The following is a 22,867-nucleotide window of genomic DNA, read 5'->3' on the forward strand; positions in this document are numbered from 1 at the left end:
CAATGAATCAAAGGCTTTCTTGTAGTCAATCCATGCAACACTTAGATTGGTTTTTCTTCTCTTGCAGTTTTCTAAAATCATTTTGTCAATCAGCAGCTGGTCTTTTGTGCCTCTGGTGTTTGGGCAATTTCCTTTCTGTTCAACTGGAAGCTGTTTGTTAGTTAATAAGTGTTGCATCACTTCATCTGTTATTATTCCAGTTAATAATTTGAACATGGTTGGCAGGCAGGTTATTAGTCTATAATTACTTGAAACTGCACCTTTTGCTGGTTCTTTCATGTGATGAGTTTTCCTAGTTGTTAGCCATTGTTCAACATCACCACCTTGCAAAATGTGATTGAACTGTTTTGATAGTTGTTTATGAAGGCTTGTTAGGTGTTTAAGCCAAAAGCCATGCAGTTCATCGTCGCCTGGCGCAGTCCAATTTTTTATTTTCTTTGCTCTTTCACTTATTAATTCTGGTGTTATTATTAGATCTTGCATTTGTTGGTTACATTTTTGACCTCTTTCATCCAGCCTGCTTTTTTATTATAATCTATTGGATTGTCCCATAATTTCCCCCAGAATTGCACTGTTTTTTTCTTTATTTGGTGTTTCTACGTTTCTTGCAGTTTCTCCTTCTATACTTTGGTAGAAACGTCTCTGATTCAACTGGAATTGGAGATTCTGCCTGTGTTGTGTAGTTCTGGCTTCATATCTGCTAATCTTTTTTGACACTGCTGTTATTTGCTGCTTTATTATTTCCAGGACTTCTCTAATTTTCCTTGAATCTAGGTGGTATTTTTGGATCAGATAATGTTTGGTGTTTTCATTCTTCAGCTTCTTGTCTTTCATATCTTTCAGTTTACTAGCATCTGATCTAAGCCTGGCGATTTTATTTTTTAATCTAATCTTCCATTTAGGTGATGTACTGCTTTCTTTTTTTACAAGTCCACTAATCTTATATCCGAGCTCTTGTGCTGTTATTGTTGCTGCACTGTACATTAGTTGGTTTGTTTCTTGCAAATTCTTGGTTGTTATTTCTGCAAGTGCAGCATTGACATCTTTTAATGCCTGAGCAAGTTGTTTTTTGGCAACTGTTTTTAGAGCTGGAAGTCGAACTCTGGTGGTTGTTTGGTTCATGTGCTCAGTTATTTTTTGCTTTAGTTCTTGTTGCTTTTCTGTTAAATGGCATTTGGGTTTTTGAGGTGAAGGCAAAGGGGTGGTTGCCTGGTTTTGATTTTGAAACAGTTCAGCAACATCATCATCATGTTTATTTACGGTTCAGCAACAGTGGCATCCTCGATTTCCAACACCTCCTCCACCTGCGCCTGAGCAACTTCTTCAGTTGGTGGTAATTCTTCTTCCATATCTTGAGCCTGTGTTGCTCTTTGCAGTTCTCCCAGCTCAACTCCTGGGAATACTTTATTTCTTATTATGAATCTTCTCTGGTCTGCTAGCCTTTGTTCTGTTATTTCTGTATCTGGATGCTTCTCTTTCCAAATTTGGTACGTTCTTTTTAAATAACCTCTTCTAGTTGGACTAGACTTGTAATAGCAGATCTTTATTTCCTTGTTGGCATTTTTCGTATATTTTTTTCGGTTAAGCGACGTTTCTTCCAGTAACTTTGCTGTCTTCAGCCCTGGTTGCTCAACTGAAGATCCTGAGTCCTGTTGCCCACTTGCCACCAGATGTCCAGGGACTATAGCACCTGGCACGGTCCTTGTTGACCCGGGCGACGACCAATCCAGTATAGATTTATTAAAGTTACGTCTCACCATATTGTTGATGGGAGAGGCACTCTTTGTCTGGCTCCTCTGGTGAGACCTGTCCAGTATGGTTGGACCTCTGGCATAGCTCTCACCTTCCTCAGAGCACACAAGCCCCACAACCACACCAAGGTAGTGCCTCACTGGGGGATGATGATGATGATGATGATGATGATTTCTTGTTTACACAGTCAGACAGGTGTTATTGACTGGTTTGTTTTATCCAGACATCGAGTCCTTCCCAAGGATCCGGGATGATGATGATGATGATGATGATGATGATGAATTCGATTTCTATATCGCCCTTCGAAAAATGGCTCAGGGAGGTTTACACAGAGAAATAAAAAAATAAATAAGATGGCTGCCTGTCCCCAAAGGGCTCACAATCTAAAAAGAAACATAAGATAGACACCAGCAACAGTCACTGGAGGTACTGTCCTGGGGATGGATAGGAGATATAGGTCTCCTGTTGAAACCATCTCAAAACGCACTGGGGTTTTGCAATCAATCAATCAATATATACTTTACAGCACCAAATCACTTCCTTTTTGGACTCTGCTTAGAAGACTACATGGAAAACGATCTGGACAACAATTCAGCCCCCTGTAAATGGACACATCCCTGCCTATGATCTTCGCTCATCCAGCCCCACCATTCTCAAACCACTCCGTCCTCCCTCTCTTGCTACCTCGATGCCCAGAACTGCCTCGCAGAACACCTGTGTGACTCCACCTGTCTCCAGATCCCTCCTTAAAACCCACAACGGTTTTGTGAAACCTTTGGCACCGCCCCCTCAGCTCCACCCCCAACTGTAACTAAGCCTAAAGATGCAGAGTTAGAAAAACCACAGTGCCACTCCCTGCTTCCATGTTCCTCCCCATGTCTCACTTCTAGGGGGCAAGCCTCTTGGGGCAGGGGCCCACCCGCTAGTACTGCTGTAAGCAGCAAGCACACAGAAGAGGTGCCAGTGAAGCGGAAAGTGAGGGGTAGAACGTGTAGCAAAGAGGGAGGGGAGTTTAAGGATGGAAAAGAAACCCATCACGAAGAACTGGCAGTCATAGGTTTCTGACTGCCCGAAAGCTACGACGCAGCATAAGAGGGCAGGTGGAAGGGGCTATGTGCTAACATCCTGACTTCAGGCTTGAGAGCTGGTAGAATTCTGAGTGCGAGGCCCGTGAAGAACTAGAGCTGAGCACAGATTTACAGCTCGCCTCACCCCAAAGGCAGCACTCAACACCAAGGACATGGCAAGGTTGGGGTGGGCCCTGGGGCAGGAAGTGAAGGTGCTCCCGCCCCCATGACACCTCGACTTCTTCAGAGGGGCACAGGAGGAGAGCAAAAGGCAAGCTGTCACCCAACCAGCAGGCCCCCTTCCATCAGGGGCCCAGGGCCTCCCCACCACCGCTGCCTTATTCAGTTGTAGCTATACCCCTGCTTCCCACCCCACCAAGCATAAAGGAATAAAATGTAATTGGAATCCTCTTCTCCTTTCCCTCCACCTTAGAACTTCCAGGCCAGCTCCATCCAGGAGGATGCAAGTGTTCCTACAGTGCAAACTCTAAAGACACCAAAACCAACAATGGAAACTTACCAGCGGGAGGGAAGAGAGCTGGTCTGATGGTAGCAAGCACGACTTGTCCCCCTTAAGCTAAGCAGGGTCTGCCCTGGTTGCATATGAATGGGAGACTAGAAGTGTGAGCCCTGGAAGATATTCCCCTCGGGGGATGCAGCCACTCTGGGAAGAGCAGAAGGTTCCCAGTTCCCTCCCTGGCAGCATCTCCAAGATCGGGTTGAGAGAGACTCCTGCCCGCAACCTGGGAGAAGCCGCTGCCAGTCTGTGAAGACAATACTGAGCTAGATAGATCAATGGTCTGACTCAGTATATGGCAGCTTCCTATGTTATTATCATGCTAATGATTCTGCCTCAGTGCCTCTCCCTATTTACTCTGGTGTTTTCAGAAAAAGTAGCTTAAAACCAGGGAAGAGAGCTGGTATTGAGTTAGCGAGCATTGCTTGTCCCCTTAGCTAAGCAGGGTCTGCCTTGGTTGCATATGAATGGGAGACTAGAAGTGGGAGCACTGTCAGATATCCCCCTCAGGGGATGAAGCCGCTATGGGGAGCAGAAGGTTCCAAGTTCCCTCCCTGGCAGCATCTCCAAGATAGGGATGAGAGAGATTCCTGCCTGCAACCTGGGAGAAGCCGCTGCCAGTCTGTGAAGACAATATTGAGCTAGATAGACCAATGGTCTGACTCAGTATATGGCAGCATCCTATGTTCTCATGTACCAGTAGCGCTGATAATGGACCACACTGACCATCTTCCACATACATTATCGGCTTAACTCCAGGGCCCCCCCAAATATTTCCAGAGCTCTGCTTTTAATTCTGTCCCAACAGGTCCAAGATTTCTCTCCTAAGGGCTCTTAAAGCATGCAAGCGGATAATAATAATAATAATAATAATAATGATAATAATAATTCAATTTCTATACCGCCCTTTCAAAAATGGCTCAGGGAGGTTTACACAGAGAAATAACAAACAATTATCCTGTTACTGCACTTGGTAACCAAGGGTTCCACAGACTTGCTATGCCTTCACAACAGTCTGGCTGAGCTAGAAATTCACAATTCCTGTTTTGCAGCTGCTGCATGGAAAGTTGAGACACAGAAAGAGCATTCAGACACAATAGTAACCCATGGCTTGATACACACACACACACACACACACACACACACCCCTGAACCCACTCCTTCCTCCCCCTGCACAATGAGACCCGTGTACTGACTTCCACGGGAAGATTATCTTGGACCTTCAAGCTCTAAAGACACTGGACATACCCATACGGCTTACCAAATAATAGTAATAATTTTATTATTATTATTTCCTTCAAAATAAGAGTCTTCCATGTCAAGACAGAGGCATTGATAGGCCTCAATATATTTGCACTAAAGGCCCACAGCCAATCATCTGGCTGGTTCTTTCAAATCCATCTGCTATTCTGCATCTTTGGAGCTCTGACCCAGTTCTAGCCATCCATCAACTTGCAGCCAAGTGTATAGCAAACAAATTCACTCAGGAAAAAGCAGGTTGATTCTACTACTTCAGTCTTTCTTTTCTCCCATGTGATGAGATCAGTGCTTCTGACACGCAGATGTAAAAAACAAAACAAAACTGGATTTACCCAAGGGCATTAGAGCATTTAGGTGGAAAGATAAATGTGCAGAGAAGACGGTAGTAGGGACATGCTAATTTCCCTTTCTGATCAAGCTAGAGATAGAACTCTCTCTCTCTCTCTCTCTCTGTGTGTTTTAAGTTATCTGGTGGAAAATCCACACACTTGCTCTGACTGTTCAGGCTACTTCACATGCAACAGTTTTCTATGCAAAGATAAATGAGATTGCCCCTGTCTGAACAATCCTGGTTCAGGTCTGTGCTTTGCACGTTAAGGAAAAAATTCACTGGCAAGGTGCGCCTGATCCAGCAACAGGCCTGGACAGATGTGCTCTTAGAGCTTCTAAGAGCCAAAAAAGTTGCCAAGCACCGCACAACACAAGTTAAAGAGATTTAACTTTCAGACATAGGATGGGACTGTAGCTTGGTGGTAGACTACCCGTTTTGCCTGCAGAAGGTCCCAGCAGGTTCACTCCCTGGCAGCATCTCCAAGTAGGGCTGGGAGAGACTCCTGCCTGGAACCTTGGAAAGTTGCTGCCAGTCAGTGTAGATGATATTGAGGAGATGGAGTAAAGGTCTGACTTAGTATTACGTTGCTTCCAATGTTCCTCCAATTGCAACCCATGGGGCTTAAAAGTGCCTGCCCTTGACAGGATCATGCCCATATATACTGTGAGAATGATAAATTCTGAAAACCAGGACAATGTCTCATCACTGGTTGAACTTGCTTTTCTGCTCCGCTGCATGTTGCCCAATACTTTGAATCAACCCACATTTAAAAAACAAGTTGTTGTATTGCATTTTCTCAACAAGGTCATCTTCACACAAGCAATATTAACATCAGGTGGAAATTAGAAAAATAAGGACAACTTAGAAACCCAGGATCCAAGCAAGGGTTGAGCACACCCACACCCCAACAACCAGAAATGGGGAGAAGAAGAGAGGGACAAATGTGTGAACCACATATGGGCCTAATTTGGACTGAGGCAATAAGCCCCCGGACGTCGACACCTTGGTAGTGTGCTGCAAAATGGAGAGAGGCCACCCCGCCCCCGGCGACCAAGGCTGCTGAGCAGATGGTTCTGATGCTGCTGTGTGTATCTTTTTCGATGGTTCTAATTCTGTGTTAACTTTTCCCTCTGGTATTCTTTTTATTATTTTACTATAAGCACTTTTTAATATTGTGAGCCATCCTCAGAAATACAACAACAGGGACCCTAGTACATGTAAAGAAAACAGAACACAGCCATCACCGCCGTCACCCCCTGGCCTCTCAAAGCAGCAGACAACTTGATTAAAACAAAGCCAAAGTGGTGGTAAGAAAGCAGGCCGTTTACCTGAGCTCACACATCCCTGCTGAAGGGAATCTTGCAGTGATGACATAGAGTGAAGGACTGGAGGGAGAAAAGGAGGGCGGTGAGGAAAAGATACAGAAGCAACACCAGCCTACAACTGGCTCCCAAAGCAACCCTCAGGAAATGACCACTATCTACTCTGGGGAGGAAAGCTGCGTAATGGTGCCCAGCTGACCTCCTCCTCGCAAATTGGACCTTGACCCTACAGAGTTTGGGCTGACCCTAAATGGATCTATTTCAATTTGCAGAGATCCCCGGGAACTTTCCTTGCTGCTCATCTGCTTCTCAAATTCACAATGGCAGAGGGGCTCCTGGGAACCCTGAATCAAGGCCTCGCCAACTCGGAGCAGACCCAATTTAAAATCGAATTAAATCCTCTATTCTCAGCAAACATCCTCCAAATAAATACAACTTAAACAGATCCTTGCTAAACATGTTATGGAGGGGAGCGGGGTTGTGGTCTGCCCATTTCTAATGCCAACCCTCCTTTCTGATAAAAGCAAGGCATTCTATGCAGAGAACGCTCCACCCTCCTGCAAACATAACCAGGCGTCTGGCTGAGGCCAGGGACCACTTTGCAGAGCTTGATCGCTAGGCAAAGTGCCTGAGAGAGAGAGGGATGAAGGAAAAAGGAGGCGCTGCTTGAGTTCACTGCAAGCTGGAAGGACTCGGAGAAGCACCAGCACCGAGAAACACCACAAGGGATAAGAGAAACCCAACTCCAGGGCATGTGTCAAGAGGAGGACATTGCTTATGTGTGTGTAGGAGAGGGTGAGTTGCCTTTGCTGTTCCTGGAATCGCCACCCGCCCCCATCCTCCAAGCAGCAGCTGCCCCCTCCACCCCAGGGGGCCAACACTTCCAACACAGAGGGGACACTCAACAGGGTTGCTCGCTGAGGCACAAGGAGGTTTGGGGAACCCGTCCCTTAAGCTGAAGTCCACAACCTTCAACCAAAGAGGAGCAGCCCGGGGTCCGTTTACCTTGGCTTTGCGGTTGGCCCTGGGAGGGCAAGACCCCCTGTCCCAGCTCGCCGTTCAGCCAGAGCTGCATGCGGATGAATGGCTCGCGGCCTTTCTGCGTCAACTTGCTCCAGGGCTTTGGCCGGGACAGCATGTCGCTGACACTCCCCTGGGAGAGACCCAACACCTGAAGGGAAGCAAGCACAGGGAGGACGCGGGGTTAGCAATCTGCTGGTTGCAAAAAAGGGGGCCACATCCAGCCTCTGTCTCCTTGGTCCCTCCTGGCACTACTTGGGAGAGGGGGTGGAAGCTTTTTCCGGCATCTGTTTTATTCCTCCAGGGGGAAACCTTCAAGGTAAGAAGCAGTGCCCCTCTGTGCCCCCTTAATTGCAGGATGGGAGCAGTGGAGGGTGCTGTGTGACAGTCACACGAGGAAAGGAAGGGTCACCCTCTCCCTCTCCTCCCCAGACAGGGCAAGTCGGAATGGTCCTTTGTAACCTGAAGGCACCGCGAACCTGCCCATGTCCCGAGAGAGGAGGTGAAGAAATGGACAAAGAGATTCCTCTGACCACCCCACCACACTCTGGCTCAGGAAGTTGGCCATTCCTGGTTTAGAGAACGGTCACACAAAGGGAATTTTTGCCCACAATGGAGCATCTGAGCTTCCAGATACTGGGGCCAACAAATTGGCCCATCCTGGAGGAGAATCATGCAGGGGATAAAGGGGAAGCTGACCGTGAGCTTTGTAAACGTATTTGCAAAGGTCACCAAAAACAAAGCATTCCTACTAGCTGTCTGGCCACAAACACTCATGTTAGCCATCTGTGCCTAACAGGAGGCAAGTTGACAACACCACACCACCTTCAACCTTTGCAATACTTTCCTGAACTGGAGAGTATTCTCACAAACAATAAGTCAGGGACGGGCCCGGATCTCAATTCTGGACTCTCATTTGGGGAGGGCACTGGACCTCGTGCAGGCAGGAAGAACTCGCTACGTGAATTCAATCCTTACCCACCCCTGCTTGAAATAGCTGATCCCGTTCTGAGTCTAGGCCAGCCCATTTGAGCTGGGCCCAACTCAAGATGTGGCTCGCACTATGCCTACTTGCTTCCCTTCTGGTCTCTACCCCCCACTCCCCAGCTTCTTCCCGAAGAGCCTTATTTTGGAGGAAGGGGTAACAGGGACAGTCCCGCAAGTCATGCCCCCCAGCTGGAAATGAGGCCCAGAGTGTCATTTCCTGACAGAGGATCACGGGGCTTGTTGTTAGGAAACAGTAATTTTGGAGTGATCCTACTGAACACTTGAAAACCCCATCAAAGCTTTTTAAGCATTTGGCGGGAACACGAGAAAAGCCCAATTAATGTTCGGGGCAAACCAGAGGGACTTGCACATCCCTACACTCAGTTGACTCAGCCCTGGTATGGTCAAACAAGAGCATGAGGTGTGTGCTTCGCTGTAACCCTCACACCATGTCCACAATGGGTCTCTCTTCTGCCCCAGCACCTTGCTAAAAGGACACTCTGTACTTTCCCCTGAGCAGGGAAAAGAAACAGAAACCCATGAGGCACTACCATCTTTTCGCCCAAGCTTTCTCAGCTCCCTAAATTTCTTTAGGTTTTAATCTCTGGTTTATTTTTAAATTCTTTGAAGTTTTTGTATGTTTTAAACTTTTTATGCTATTGTTAACCGCCAAGAGATGAAAGTTTGGGGCGGTGTACAAATTTGAGAAATAAATAAATAAATAAATAAATAAACAGGCAAGCAGAAAAGAGCCAACAAGAGGAACTAAGTTTTGGTCCCAATGCTAAACTCTCACCTCCAGTCAACCCTGCAGTGAACTGCTGCTGATCGCCTGAGGAGTCATAGGGACAAAGCTCACCAAACCCATCACTCGTGAGTCACGAGTGGCAGAAACAGACTTGGCTCAACCATGATAAATGGAGGGGCAGCATTAATTGGCCCTCTGTGTTCCTACAGTTTTATTGTACAGAGCATGACTGTGAACAAAGACATATGGATTCCCATAAATTTAATGAAAAAGGGAACTGCACATTTATTGCACGTGTCACAGGTACTATCCAATACATGCTGTAACACTTGAACAGCAAACCTGCTGAGAGATCTGAGAAGGATTTCCAGAGCTCAACTGTTCATTGACCCTCTTCTAAGCCGACAGTTCCATGGCTCTTGGCCCATAAGCTCTTCAGTTCTGACTCTCTCTATCCTTTCCTATCCCCACTGTTTCTCCAAAAACATAATGGGGGAGAAATGACCCTTGGAAGATATATATGGCCCCTGGAAGAGATATAATCTAGATAGATTTGCCAAATTTATTTGGGTTGCCGAATTAGAATTTCTCTGGAGCATAATTTGGAGATATTCTCTCTCTCTCTCTCCCACCCCACTCCAATGCTTGTAATACACAAACTGTCCCCCACAACCCTAGTCGTCTTCTTACCTTTTCCCCAAAAATCCTTTGGCAGATGCCGTTCTTTGCAAGCTTCTCTTTGACCTGGCGGGTGAGCTCTATCGTATCCACTTCCTGGTACATGTAAATCTCATACTGCTCGGGGGTCAATGGAGGAATGGAAGGTTTTGATGGCTTTGACATAGAGACGATGGGGGAGGAAGGGAGGGGGCTGTTTTGCGGTGTCTCGCTGCGACTCGCTCCTGTCACGCTCAGTTCGGAGCTCTGGGAATAGGGAGACTCTGCATTGGGCCACTCCTTCCAGTAGTCCGAAGAAGAGGGCCCTTGGAGCTGTTGGCTACGATCCGACCGGGACTGGTTGCTGGCCTTCTCCTTCCCACTGATGGCCTCCTCCACTTTGGGATCCTCTACTGGAGGAGCGGCATTTCGTCTGTCCAGCTGCACAGTGTTCCACCAGTGATCCTTCCAAACCCCGCTGCGCCCCAGTTCGTTTTTAACGTGCCTCAACACGCCTTGTGCCGAATCGGACATTCCGTGGAGGTCTAGAATGGGGGCCTCTTGGGCCTCCTTTTTTAGACCAGGGAGAGTCTGCAGGGAGGAGATGCTGGAATCCACAGACGCTGCGTGCTTCTTCAGGGACATGGCCAGGGGGGAGTAACTTGTGACCGAAGACACTGCAGGTGTAGGAATCAGTTTGGGGGACAAGATGGAGACTTCTGCTTGGGACAGGGGGGTTGCTTTTAAGGCAGGTTCGAGGGCGGCCTGCTGTGCTTCCATTTCACGTCGGGCTTGCTGGAGAATGGAGTGGATGGCATCATCGGAACCGCCGCAGCTAGAGGCGGAAGGGGGCAGAGCCGGCTCAGCTGTGGGGAGAAAGGAAAGGCCTTATCAGAGCTGGCTGACCACACTTGCCCATTCCTCCAACCGTTGATGCTATTTCCCCATCCCAAACAACAGAGAAAGGATGTGGAAAGGACATCTACAGCTAAGTCTCAGAAGGACATTCTGCAACTGAGCCACTGAAAACACTCCTTACTGAAACTGTTCACCATTCTGAAACTGTTCAACATTCTTACTGAAACTGTTCAACATTCTGACTTGGGGAGGCCAGGGAGTAAACTCCATTTCTAAATGGGGTGTTGGCTGAGAAGAGGCATCACAGTGCAACATGTTTTCCGATGAGAGAGTTTCTATGAAAATGGCAAAATGTGCCCATTGCACATGAGGGGGCGGGCAGTAAAACAGAACACTTGGGCAATTTTGGTCACGCTCCAAGTATCCAGCCATTATTTTCATGCTACTTTGGAGTTAAAATGCCAACCTGGCAGGGAGTTCCTACCTGTTTTCTGTACCTGCAGCTCACATTTTGCTTGCTCTAGGATGGATTTGATAGCTTTGTCAGAGCTCGCCTCTGTGGTTCGGATTCTGGTGGTGATGTTACCTGGGGGGTGGGGGGGAAGGGTGGAGGAATTGAAAACTATAAGGCAACCTTCTGAAGAGTGAAATTTCCATTCAAAAGGTGTTATTAGTCAATCATGCAGAGCATAATGACAGTCACAGCATACAGTTCAATAAACACAGTCAAATTTTGTATTATATATGCAAAGCATGCAAAGCAACCTTATGAAGAACCTCTCGTTCTCTCTCTTTTCTGCTTGCAATTTTTCTTTTTAAAGTTCCCTATATAAACAATTTACTGTTCACCCTCTTTTCTCCCTGCACCCTGGTCCTTCCGCATCAGTCATTTTCTTCTATGATCTCGATTTTTACAACAGTACAGTTTTAGAAGGGAACCCCTGCATTTTATGAAGGTGCTGATGAGGACTGCAGGCAGAGGAATGGGGACGCACATCGGATAAAAAGACTAAGTTGGGCGATCTAGCAGTCTAATTTCCTCTAATTGGTTACACAGATATTTGCCCTATACAGAGTCAGACCCTTGATCCGGGATCTAGCTCAGGATTGACTTCACTGACTGGAAGAGGCTCTCCAGGGCTTCAGGCAAAAGGACCTGAAGGTGGGAGAGCAGATCTCCCACCTGCTCTGCTACCCAAGATTCCTTTGAACTGAAGAACCTGGGACCTTGCTTCAATACTGCCCAGTGACCTAAGTTTGGGATGGTATACAAGCTTAATATAACTAACCCACCCACCCACCCACAAGACTGAGATATGGATGCAGTCCAAAATATTAACATGAATGCATGAGGCTGCCTCATACAGAACCTTCTGGTCCATCTACTCTACTAGCAGCAGTGATGTGGAAATGCCCCTTCTAATCATACTGTCTGAGATCGGTTTTAACTGGAGATGCCAGGGACTGAACCCGGGACCTTCTGTACGTGAAAGTGGTCTATAGTGATACTGGCAGCAGCTCCCCGAGGCCTTCCTCCAGCCCTGCTATTCGAGATCTTTTCAAGGGAGGAGAGCTGGTCTTGTGGCAGCAAACATGAATTGTCCCCTTTGCTAAGCAGGGTCTGCCCTGGTTTGCATTTGAATGGGAGACTACATGTGTGAGCACTGCAAGAGATTCCCACTTAAAGGATGGGACTGTTCTGGGGAGAGCATTTGCATGCTTGAATGCAGAAGGTTCCAAGTCCCCTCCCTGGCAGCATCTCCAAGATAGGGCTGAGAGAAACTCCTGCCTATGACCTTGGAGAAGCCGCTGCCAGTCTGGGTAGACAATTCTGAGCTAGATGGACCAAGGGTCTGACTTGGTACAAGGCAGCTTCCTATTGTCCCTAAGAAGAGATGCTGGGGACTGAACATCTGATCTTTAGAGCAGATGCTTTGCATGCACAATATGAAACTGCCTTAAGCTAGATCAGGCCTTTGGTTTCCTTAAATGACAATGGTCTCCGCTGACAGGCAGCATCCTTCCCATCAGCTGCTACATGACAATTCTAACGGGAGATGGAACCTGGGGTTCCCTGCATACTACTGAACTCCCGATGGGCTTCATGAAGCTGCCGTCTACCAAAACTGGATCCATCGATCCATCTGGCTCAGGACTGACTACAGGCACTGGCAGCAACTCTCTGGGATTTCAAACGGGGCGCTCCTCAGCCCTACCTGGAGAGGTCAAGGACTTCTGCATGTGCCACTGGGGTTTGGACACAGAGTTATGGCTGCTCAAACTCATTCTGAACCTGAGATAACTCCACAGTGTTTTCTAACAGCAGAATATTATTGCCAGGTTTTAAAACAATATTTATGTTTGGCCCCGCTACAAAATATGCAGCCCTGCTTACATTCACCAACAGTGAGAAAAACTCTGGGAAAGCACAAGGTAGTCGGCCTGTTTCTTTCCTGCCCCGCCCCTTTAAAAAATAAAATAAAATAGGAAAAACCTGCTAGATTTTCAAAAACAACAGATCATTCCAAAAATAGCACAGGGCTGCAGATGGGGATGTCAAAAATAGGAAACAGACATAAGGAGGGGGAAAACTGGCGATCAGAAGGGTATTGGGCACTCTCCCAAACTGGCGAGACACACTGTTGCTTAATTCTAGCCTTTTATAAAACAAAAGCACAATGCCCCTCAATAGTGGGAAATCAACTCGGCAGAATCCTTTCAGGCTTCCCAAAGTGCTCCTTTTAGAAGACGTGGGAGCAGCTCCTCCCAAATCAGATTTGGGGAAAGTAATTAGTGCAAGTAACTATATGAAAAGTCATGGCTGCCACCAATCTTGCTTTCTGTCTTCCTAGGGCTGGAGGAGGGCTTGCTGGCCATTTAGCACAACCAGTTAGCCCAATGACGGAAGCCAAAAGGTAGGGCATTCCCAGGTGGGGGGCTGAGAGGTACAGTGCCCTCTTTCTGTCAGGGAGGCGGGATTTGCTTGGGGTAGCAATATTACTAATCAGCCTTTGTATAGGGCTTTTGCGCCTTCAAAGCGCTTCACGCGTATTGTTCTGATGTAATCCTTACAATGACCCTGTAGAGAAGTTATCATCTCCATACTTCAGCGGAGGCTGAGGGGGCGTGATTTGCCTAAAGCCACCTAGTGAGTTCATAGTTGAAGCGAGATTCAAAGTTGGGAACTCCTGGTTTGTAGCTCAACCTCTTAACCAGGAGGTTACGACAACTTCTAGGAAAAGGGCCTTTTCTACTGTGACCCTGAGATCAAGGAAAGACAGGCCACTACATGGTTCTCTCCCTTCTGCTGATGCTGTGGCCAGCATCTGGCATCTCCTTTGCTCTCAGAAACACAGTCTCTTTGCAAAAGCCAGTGCTTCATATCCTATAACTCTCGTTGCAGATGCAATGACGTTTGTGTAAAATTGGTCATCTGCCAAATTCAGAGCACAGACACATTTTTCTAACACAGTGCACAACTGGCATGCCATCCATGCAAGATCGCAGCAGGAGGCAATGCTGTTTGTGTCACATGGTCCATCAAGGTCAGTGGCCAGGTTCAGAGATAACGACAAGCCATGATTCCACTAAGCCACAATTAAGCCCTGGTTTAGCACGACTAGTACCAGTCTTGGGCTCACATGCTCCCCTCTCCCCTTTGCATGCAAGCCGAGAATGTCCGCAGCCTCCATTTGTGGGTTACAACAAACCGGGGTGTGTTGCTTGCATGTAAACCTGGCAAATGTGTATACACAATATATTTTACCTTTGGTGCCAGACTGCTTCATGACTGCTAAAAAGGGACATCCGGGAGCCCCAAAGCGATGATGTTAGTAGCTATAAAAGCAATTCCTTTACAGGAGAGTCAGCACGGTGCTGTTGTCGACAGGGTGTTGGGCTTGGATCAGGAAGACCCAGGTTCAAATCCCTCACCTAGCCATGAAGGGAACTTAGTGGCAGGCACCAACTCACGCATAACCAACTTCACAGGGTTGCAATGAGGAGAATATGAAACAGTCCCCACATATGCAGCCCCCCTGAGCTCCTTGGAGGACAGACAGGATACAAATATGCGCAACAATAATAGTAATAACAGCTCTAAGCAAGGCAAGAGCTTTACTCAAAGAAATAAGGTTAGTATAGCAGAATTAGAGGGGAAGGGGAGGGGGGAGCAAGTGCTTTCACTACTTAAACCCATGGTTTGTTTTATACTTACAGGTCCGGTGCAGACGTTAAGCTGCGCTTCCCCCAATCCATTGGTTGCCAATCAGGAGCCAGCCTTAAGGATGTACACTTCTACCCTCTCCAGCCTCTCAGGTGGAAATGCTTCCCTCTTTCCCCTCATTTGCCTTAACCATGGTTTTAGCTTTTCATGTGCACTGATGCTAAACATGGTTAATAAGAACCAGGGTTGCCCTCCTAACCAAGCTTTGCAGGCCTACTTTGAACCTGGCTTGGAGTCCTGATTGTGAGGGCAACCCTAGTTTGCAGAAACCATGGCAGCGTCGGTGCACACACAACACAAAGTCATGTTGATGCCGGGAGAGGAGGTAAGAAGGGTGAGAGGCTGGGCGGAAGAAGGTTGAGCTCCCAAGGCTGGTTTCGGATCTGCAGGTGGACTGCAGGTCGCCGGCATGATGTCTGCACCGGGCCACAGTCTGTTTTTCTATCAGATTCCAGGCCAGAATCAAACTGCACCCCTTTGTGGCTTTTTAGCAACAATACAGACGACACACAACTAAGTACACTATTGCCCAGAGATCGACCGCAAAGAGAAACACCTGCCTGTGACGTACCTTCCGACCCATTTCTTCGTTTCGGTACTTCCTGAAATAGCCTGTTCAGGTTCTGGCCTGGATTCTCTGTTGAAAAACAAGTTGGGTAAGAACAAAACAATCAGGGGGTGATGGTCTGACAATCGAGGTCTGCGAGACGAAACGAGAACTAGCTAGGGCGAATCGGGGCTGGAGAGTGAGGGCAGAGGGTGAAGCTAAGCAAGCTCAGATACCTGCTGGGGTCTGCCTGAAGCAGCTGGCTACTGTGGAAGGGAGGCAAAGCAGGCTGGGTCGTTAATAAAGGTGATAGCTATGCTCAGAGAGGAGTTTAGAAAGACGGTGGTAAACATCTGCAAAAGGTAGAAGCAGACCAGTGACATCTGCGGAAAGAGAAGATGCTACAAGATGCAAGGCAAGGAGTTTCCAGACAAGTTCTGCCTCAGAGAGGTCTCACGGTTTATTTCAGGGGGGGAAACACACGTGTGTTCCTCCCCTTTTTCCAAAAATGAATTTTCCAGCCATTCTTGTCAGAATCCAGCGACAGCAATGAGAAAAAGCACCTCTGGCCACTTGAGAGAAAGACAACCTGCTCAAAGCTGTGTTCAACTGCAACCAATGGAGTTCTAGACCTGGAGGATTTGGAGATGGGCTTTCCAAGCTAATTGCTATTCCTCCCCAAGCTATTTTGCAGTGTTGCTGTCTGGTGTGGAGGGATACTATGCACTTGCTGCTTTCCAGGGGGTGTCCTAACTAGCCCTTGATGCACGGAAGAGCCCAACCAGCTGGGCAATTGACACAACCAATTAAAAACAAGGGTGGGAGGGAAAATGCGAACATACCCCAGGCCTTAGGGGATGTTTTAAATTGGGAACAACCCAAAGAGTGGACATCTCATGTGCCTCAGACACAGCAAAGAAAGGTCACATAATCTCCTTTGTCCTCCAGCTTTTGGGACCACTGGGTCAGGTTTAACCCCTACTTCAAATAGTGTACCCTTGATTTTTCGTTGGTGCACCATTCATAAATGACACACATCAAGGGCTGCAGGGAAGTCTTTGCTCATGTCAACTTGCTACTTGTGCCAGCCCACAACTTAAGCCTGCCAGCACATACATCCAGGTGACTGATTGCCAGAGAAAACCTACATGGGAAGGGCATTCCTTGTGACGTGATCCTCCTAGGAAGGAGTTGATGCATCATCAGAAGGGATGAAGGAGGAAGGGAGCTGTCCCTCCTCCCTCTCTGGAAGCCAGTTCCTTCCCAGCAATATGTTTCCAATGACCCCCACTTCTCAAAACCAGGAGCCAGGCTTGGAATGGAAGAAAGCAGCACAAAGGAATCCCTCTCCTGTCAGCCTTGATGGGCCTTGGCTAGAACAAAAAAGAGCCAAGCGTGGTGTAGTGGTTAAGAGTGTTGGACAAGGACTGGGGAGACCTGAGCTCAAACCCCCGTTCAGCCATGAAGCTCACTGGGTGACTCTGGGTCAGTCACTTAGAAATGTACAAATGCAAAAAATAAAGACAGGGATGTTTTATACATCTTATTCCAATGGCTCAGTACCCTCATCACATTTCACTTGCTATCAGCTCCATATCAGCATTGGGACGTTTCCAACTCAGAAGCCCCTCTTCCTCTCTCCTTATACTGCAGGGTCTGATCATTCAGTTTTATGTGCTAAAATGACGTAAAGCCCAGTTGCTTATACACCCTCCAAGACATCTGATGTACTGTTCCCAAGAGGGTGCTTTAGGAGCACAGGTTAAGCTGCTGGGGAAAAACAAACTAGGCAAAGACATGTTTTTTTAAAGCACCTACAATAAATGGGTGCAAATTGGTTTAATAATAAGAAGAAATGGGTTCTGATCATGAAGTTCGAAGGCAAAAGCAATGACTGGGAAGATGGATGGCACAAGACTTCTGCCCAGGGGAAGGCTTGGCTCTCTAGAATGAGATCAACGCTTCCTCCCAGAAAAAAAAGCTCCAACATAGAACCCAACAACAGGATCACAGGAAACAGTGGGCTCTGCCTAACTTTCTTGCACAATCCTCAATGCTCTGGTCACCTCTCACTTAGATGACTGCATTGTACGTGGGGCTGCCTTTGAAAATGGTCTGGAAACTGCCGCTGGTATACACTGGGGCTGCAAGATTATTCACTGGGACTAGATGTTTTGAGCATATGATGCCAGTGCTTTGTTAGCTGCACTGGCTCCCAGTCCGTTTCCAGGCCCAATTCAAAGTGCTAGTGTTAACCTTTAAAGCCCTAAATGGCTTGGGACCAGGTTATTTGAGAGAGTGCCTTGCCCCATATGTCCCAACCAAGACCTCAGCATCTGCTTCGGAGGCCCTCCTCTGAGTGCCCCTGCCAAACAAGGTGAGACGGTAGGTGACTACTAGGGAGAGGGCCTTTTCAGTGGCTGCAACCCGTTTATGGAACAGCCTCCCCAGAGTTGTTTGCCTGGCTTCATCACTTTGTTCTTTAAGACACCAGACACCAAGACACCTTTTTGTTCACTCAGGCTTTTTAACACAGTGTTGTAAGCCACCCAGAGAACAAATTGTTATGGGGTGGCTAACAAATAAAGTTTATTATTATATCATCATCATCATCATCATCCTCATCCTCATCAATGCGGGAGTATGGGAGAAAACCTCCAGACCTGATGCCCCATTAATTTTTCCAAGGTGAGATGTCAGGAAATGCTTCCTGAACTAAAGGGAGGACTAGACCTCACAAGAGTGTAGGCACCTACTTCTCGTCCTTTCTCTTGACAACAGCTAGTGAGTGTGTGCAGTTGCCTTATCGCTAATTCTGAACCATTTAGCCCAGTCAAATAATGGCGCCTTTGCACAGCAGAGGCTCTCCAAGGCCTCAGGCCGGGCTCTTTCCTAGGCTACCTTGGATCCCTTTGGCTGAGACCTTCAGCATACAACGGCGTCAGTTCTACTCCCAGCTCGGCTGAGTGACGCACTTCACTGAGCTATGGGGCCTTTCTGGTGAAATGTCCACCTGGACCAATGAAGTTGCCTTATACCGAGGGAGACCCAGCTCAGAGTGAGCTGCTGTTATTCACAGCAGCTCCGCCGGGTTTCAGACCAAGGTTTTTCCCAGCCCTACCTGGAGATGTTGGCAGGGGACTTTGGACACACAAAGCAGGTGCTCAGCTGCTAAGCTATAGGCCCCCTCCCTACCCAGTGTGGTGTGATGTCATTACCTTTTCCCGTCCCCCACTGCCAGCAGCCAATGATGTGAGGCAGCAGAGGGGAAACCGTATAGCACAATGACATAACGCCACACCTGTATCCAAGCCATTTACAGAAAGAAGAGAGGGAGAGGGAGAGATAGGAAGCAGCAGCTGTCCGTTACAACAACAGCGGGTATCATTAGAAGATGGTTGGGCAACGGAACGTCCTTCTCAGAGAAGCTGGGCGAAGGGAACGCTAAGCAAAGAGGGGCTCTTTCAGAGATGCTCACAAAGACCACAAGAACAGCTGCCAGAGAGGGAAGGATGACAAACTCTCCCCTCACCCATCACTGTATTGTCTGAGCTATTTATGAGTGTGCACTAGCCCCGTTAATGGAGGATCAATGGGGTGCACCCCCTCCAAACACCCCCAAGGTTTCTCTTTGTGCTCTGGCTTCTTAAAGCATGTTATATAAGCCTGCTGTGTTTGTTTTCTATTGATCTGCTTGGCCCAGAGGACAAGAGTACGTTTATGCAAGCCCATTTCCCTGTTATTTTTGCCGTACTGGTCAGTCGAGCGGGGGGGGGGAGAGGTGCATTGATGCCAGACTTGTGCCTGACTTGGGCACACTGATAAAGCTCTTGGGGATCCTGGTAAAATCAGTAACGGGATTTGACGTATGCTGAACCAATGGGGGCGGGGGTGAACACAACGTTACCATTTCACCCCTCAAATCTCTTACCCATCAAAAACTACAATCAGAGTAAATTATCCAATGGACCCATGCTCAAGGATGGTGTGGCAAAAGCCTATGATTTCCAGCACCACAGGAACAGTGAGCTTTTCACTGTGAAGACATCTTACAGTTTTAGCTACTACTACTTCTCCTCCTCCTCAAATTGCATGCCTCTACCATTGCTGCCCTTCTGTACCAGGGCTGGCACAAGGCATTCGGATGCCCGAGGAAGAATCATCCAGGGGTGGAGCCACCATTGTGCGAATGGGTTCAAAGAACCCGGGCTGCCAATGAAAGGGGCCGCTGAAGCCCGCAGGGGTGTGTGGCTCAGGCTCCAGAGGAGCCTCAAGCGAACTCCCCACACCCGGGCTCCCGAGAGCCCCAAGCAAACTCTCTGCTTGTTATTTCAGGCAGCGCTGGCTGCCTGATAGGACGTATGAAATACATTCTATCAGGCAGCCAGTGCTGCCTGAAATAACAAGCAGAGAGTTTGCCTGGGGCTCTCGGGAGCCCGGGCGTGGGAGTGGGGAGTTCGCTCAGGGCTCCTCCGGAGTCTAAGCAACGCCCCTGTGTGTGTGATGTCATGTGCACAGGGCATAACTGGAGGGAGCTGCCGAGCAGGGCCAGACCCAGGCTGCCATTTGGCTCGCTCCACGACTGGAATCATCCAAATGACAAACTCCCCCCCCCCACCATTAACCAGTGGACACAAGGCATCAAGGTGTTTGCCTGCATTGTCCCCCAACCCATGAAATAAACGGAAACTGTATAAGAGCTTTAGTAGCCTTGCACAGCTTCTGCTCATTTCAATGGGGCTGGGGGGCCAGCGTAGGAAACCGTCCCAGTGGGTCATACTGTCTGGCTTACACTCTACCATCACTCATGGTAAGGCTCTCCTTGGTAGATATAGCTTGGCTAAAGTCATCTTAGTTGGCCAATCGTATGAGTTTTTATTTGATTAATCAATTGTTGAAGCAAATTCTGGGCCAAAGAAGCAGGCTACAAATACCTAAACAACAATAAAACCAATAGCCATATTTACTTGAATCCAAGTTCTTTGATGTTAGAAATTGGGGGGTTGTCTTAAAAGGGGAACAGCCCTCTTTTCGGTAAATACAGATATTTAAATACACCCACATTTAACCTAATTTTTTTAAGGGGGTCATCTTAAATTCAGAGTTGTCTTCCATTCAAGTAAACCTGTTTTTAGAAGTTGTACATCAGTGCCATAATGCAAGTGCCATTTTGACAGAGGCTCCCTACTTGTGCGAGAGGAAAGAGGGAAAGCTGTTTAAGGCTTTTAGAAGGACTTGCCTGAAAACCAACACCTATTTTAAATCTACTGCCAGGTTAATTTGGACACCTTTTTGATCAATTTTTTAATAAAAAAAATCAGCCCATCTAACTGAGTCAACAGTGCCCTGATTCAAAGGCTAAACTGCACAAGGTAGACGGCTTCAGTGGCCAGATGGAGGAAGCCGTTCTGACTGGGCCTTGTGCCTGACAAAGACGACAGGGCGAGCGCAAAGCGGGAGAGAGCCCTTCACTCACCTCTCTGCCTGCCCTGGATGCTGCGCAACGCCAAGATGTTCTGCTCGTCGGAGAGGAACTGCTTCATCTTGTGGAAGGGCTCCTTGCCTCTCACGGTCAGCTTGTTCCACGGCTTGGGCCGCGCCAGGATCTCGCTCACGGAGCCTTGCGAGAGTCCCAGGACGTAGTGTCCAAAGATCCGCTGCCCGATATTGTGCTTGATCAGCTGCTCCTTGACCTGCCGCGCAATCTCGGCCGTGTCAATCTCCTCACCTTCAGAGGCGCTGCCGGCGCTTTCGGACTGGCTGGGCGAGGGCGCCATGCCATTGATGTCCGCCGGGCTTTGTTGCAAGGGGCTTTGGGAAGAGATGGAGTTTGTGCTGTAGGGACCTGCTGAGAAAATCATGCTTGTGCTTCCTGCTTCCTGCATGGCCTTGGAGTAGAAGGTTTGCATGAGCTGGCGCTGGAGGAGAGAGTTTAGTGCAAATTTTCCCGTGGAAGCCAGGGGTAAACCGGAGCTTGCCAAAGATGAGCTGAAAAAGTCTTGACTTAAACCCGTTGGTGAGAACTGGTGTGTACCATTAGTATTGGAAACCTGCTCCCCTGCATTGCGGGGCAACTGAGGAGGAGGAGAGGCCGGCAAAGTTGCAGGACGCTGACTCTCAGGCTGGTCTTTCCCTTTTCTCCTGGCTGACCCTACAAGGAAGGTCAAACATAATGCATTATGGGGGATCAAAAAGGGTGGGGAAAAGAGACCAAGACCAAAATGCAGAGTTTGCCCCACAAAAGGGAAAAAAAGTGCAGGTTGCGTTTTGCTTTTTTATTTTTATTTTTTTTTAACAAGGGCCAATGAAGAAAGCGGTTTGGAGTTTTTGTTTTGTTTGTTGCTTTAAATTTTAATGTTTTAATCAGCCAAAACAAGGCCCCCAAGACAAACAACATGCATTTCATGTTTGCACCTTTCTTGTATGTTGCAGCCTGGAGAATCCCCCTTCAAACATTCACAGCAGAACAATGACATGAAGTGCAGTTATATACAATTTTTGTTTTTGTTTTGAGTCACTGACACAAGGAAGGAAAAAAAAGCACTTTGGTACATCTTCCATTTGCATTCATTCCCCCAACCCCAGCAGACCTTGGTTGAACCCAAAATACAGCCGAGATTTAAACACACTGGAACAAATGTGCTCAATTAGAGAAATCATCAGAAAGATGCCACACAACAGACACTGCTTGGAATGCAAAGACCACCCCTGGTGCTCGTGGTCACATCTGCCACCATGTCGCAGCAACAACACCTGGCCATTCCACCAATCGAATTACCCCACTATTTAAAATAATTCATGCAAAAAGCCAACGAAAACCAAAATGCACCACTCTTCGAAGAGAAGAAGAATTCCAGCTAATGCGCTAGCTAAGTATATGAGACAGGTTCACTTTGACATCCACTTAAATCTATGTTTTGGAAAAGGAAAAGAATAAAATAAAACACAGAACCGTCGTCACTACTGGGGTGAAAGACAATCTCATCCGCTGCTCACAACAACACCAGAAACATTTCCTAACCTTCAAAACGTCTCTGAGATCTCCATGTTTTACTCTTTATCTTATGCCATATATAGTGGCCTGGAATGGGGTCAGCAGGATCAAACACAACTCAGGGTTCTTCCCATTATCACGCATCTGAGCTTTGGCCTAAGACCCCCTTTCCTCACCCCATACCTCCCCGCCACACACCGTAGGCAACAAAGCCTTACAGCCAATAAAACAAGAGGAATGCCTCTCCTCCACTTACCACTTAGGTCGCTGTTTGTGATCCGCAACGTGGCGTTCTCCGACTGCAGCAGGCGGTTCTTCTCCAGCAGCAGAACCTCCAGCGGTTTGGACGCGGCATCCTACGGAGAGGCAGAAGGGGAAGGGATGGTCCAAGGTTAGCCACCAATGCCGCCAAAAGGCTGAGAAGTGCCACTCGGCCAGAAAGGGGGGCATTGAGAAAGGGGCACCAATTGCTTGACTGGAACTCGACAATGCATTCTGTTCTGGTGCCACGTTGACGAGACTTCTGCCGATGGAGCCGTGCCGCTATGCCTCCTGATGCAAAGCGCTTATCAGAGCAAGAGA

General features: G+C 47.8%; 1 protein-coding gene across 6 annotated transcripts in view; it reads right to left on the minus strand.

Annotated features, from left to right (window-relative positions):
* The window catches only part of CUX1 (cut like homeobox 1), a 337,155-nt gene that overhangs the window by 69,640 nt on the left and 244,648 nt on the right, over positions 1–22,867 (minus strand). For 4 of the 6 annotated variants that reach the window (XM_053274794.1, XM_053274790.1, XM_053274793.1 and 1 more), the window contains 7 exons: positions 22,542–22,641; positions 20,768–21,442; positions 15,316–15,381; positions 11,004–11,105; positions 9,695–10,527; positions 7,255–7,420; positions 6,256–6,312 (listed from right to left, as the gene is read on the minus strand). In XM_053274794.1, coding sequence (XP_053130769.1) covers positions 6,256–6,312; positions 7,255–7,420; positions 9,695–10,527; positions 11,004–11,105; positions 15,316–15,381; positions 20,768–21,442; positions 22,542–22,641 — 1,999 coding nt within the window. The remainder of the gene's footprint in view (positions 1–6,255; positions 6,313–7,254; positions 7,421–9,694; positions 10,528–11,003; positions 11,106–15,315; positions 15,382–20,767; positions 21,443–22,541; positions 22,642–22,867) is intronic. The other 2 variants (XR_008311776.1, XM_053274795.1) reach the window with 1 other exon arrangement.

This window comes from Hemicordylus capensis, chromosome 12, assembly GCF_027244095.1.
Source record: "Hemicordylus capensis ecotype Gifberg chromosome 12, rHemCap1.1.pri, whole genome shotgun sequence".
Taxonomy (NCBI): domain Eukaryota; kingdom Metazoa; phylum Chordata; class Lepidosauria; order Squamata; family Cordylidae; genus Hemicordylus; species Hemicordylus capensis.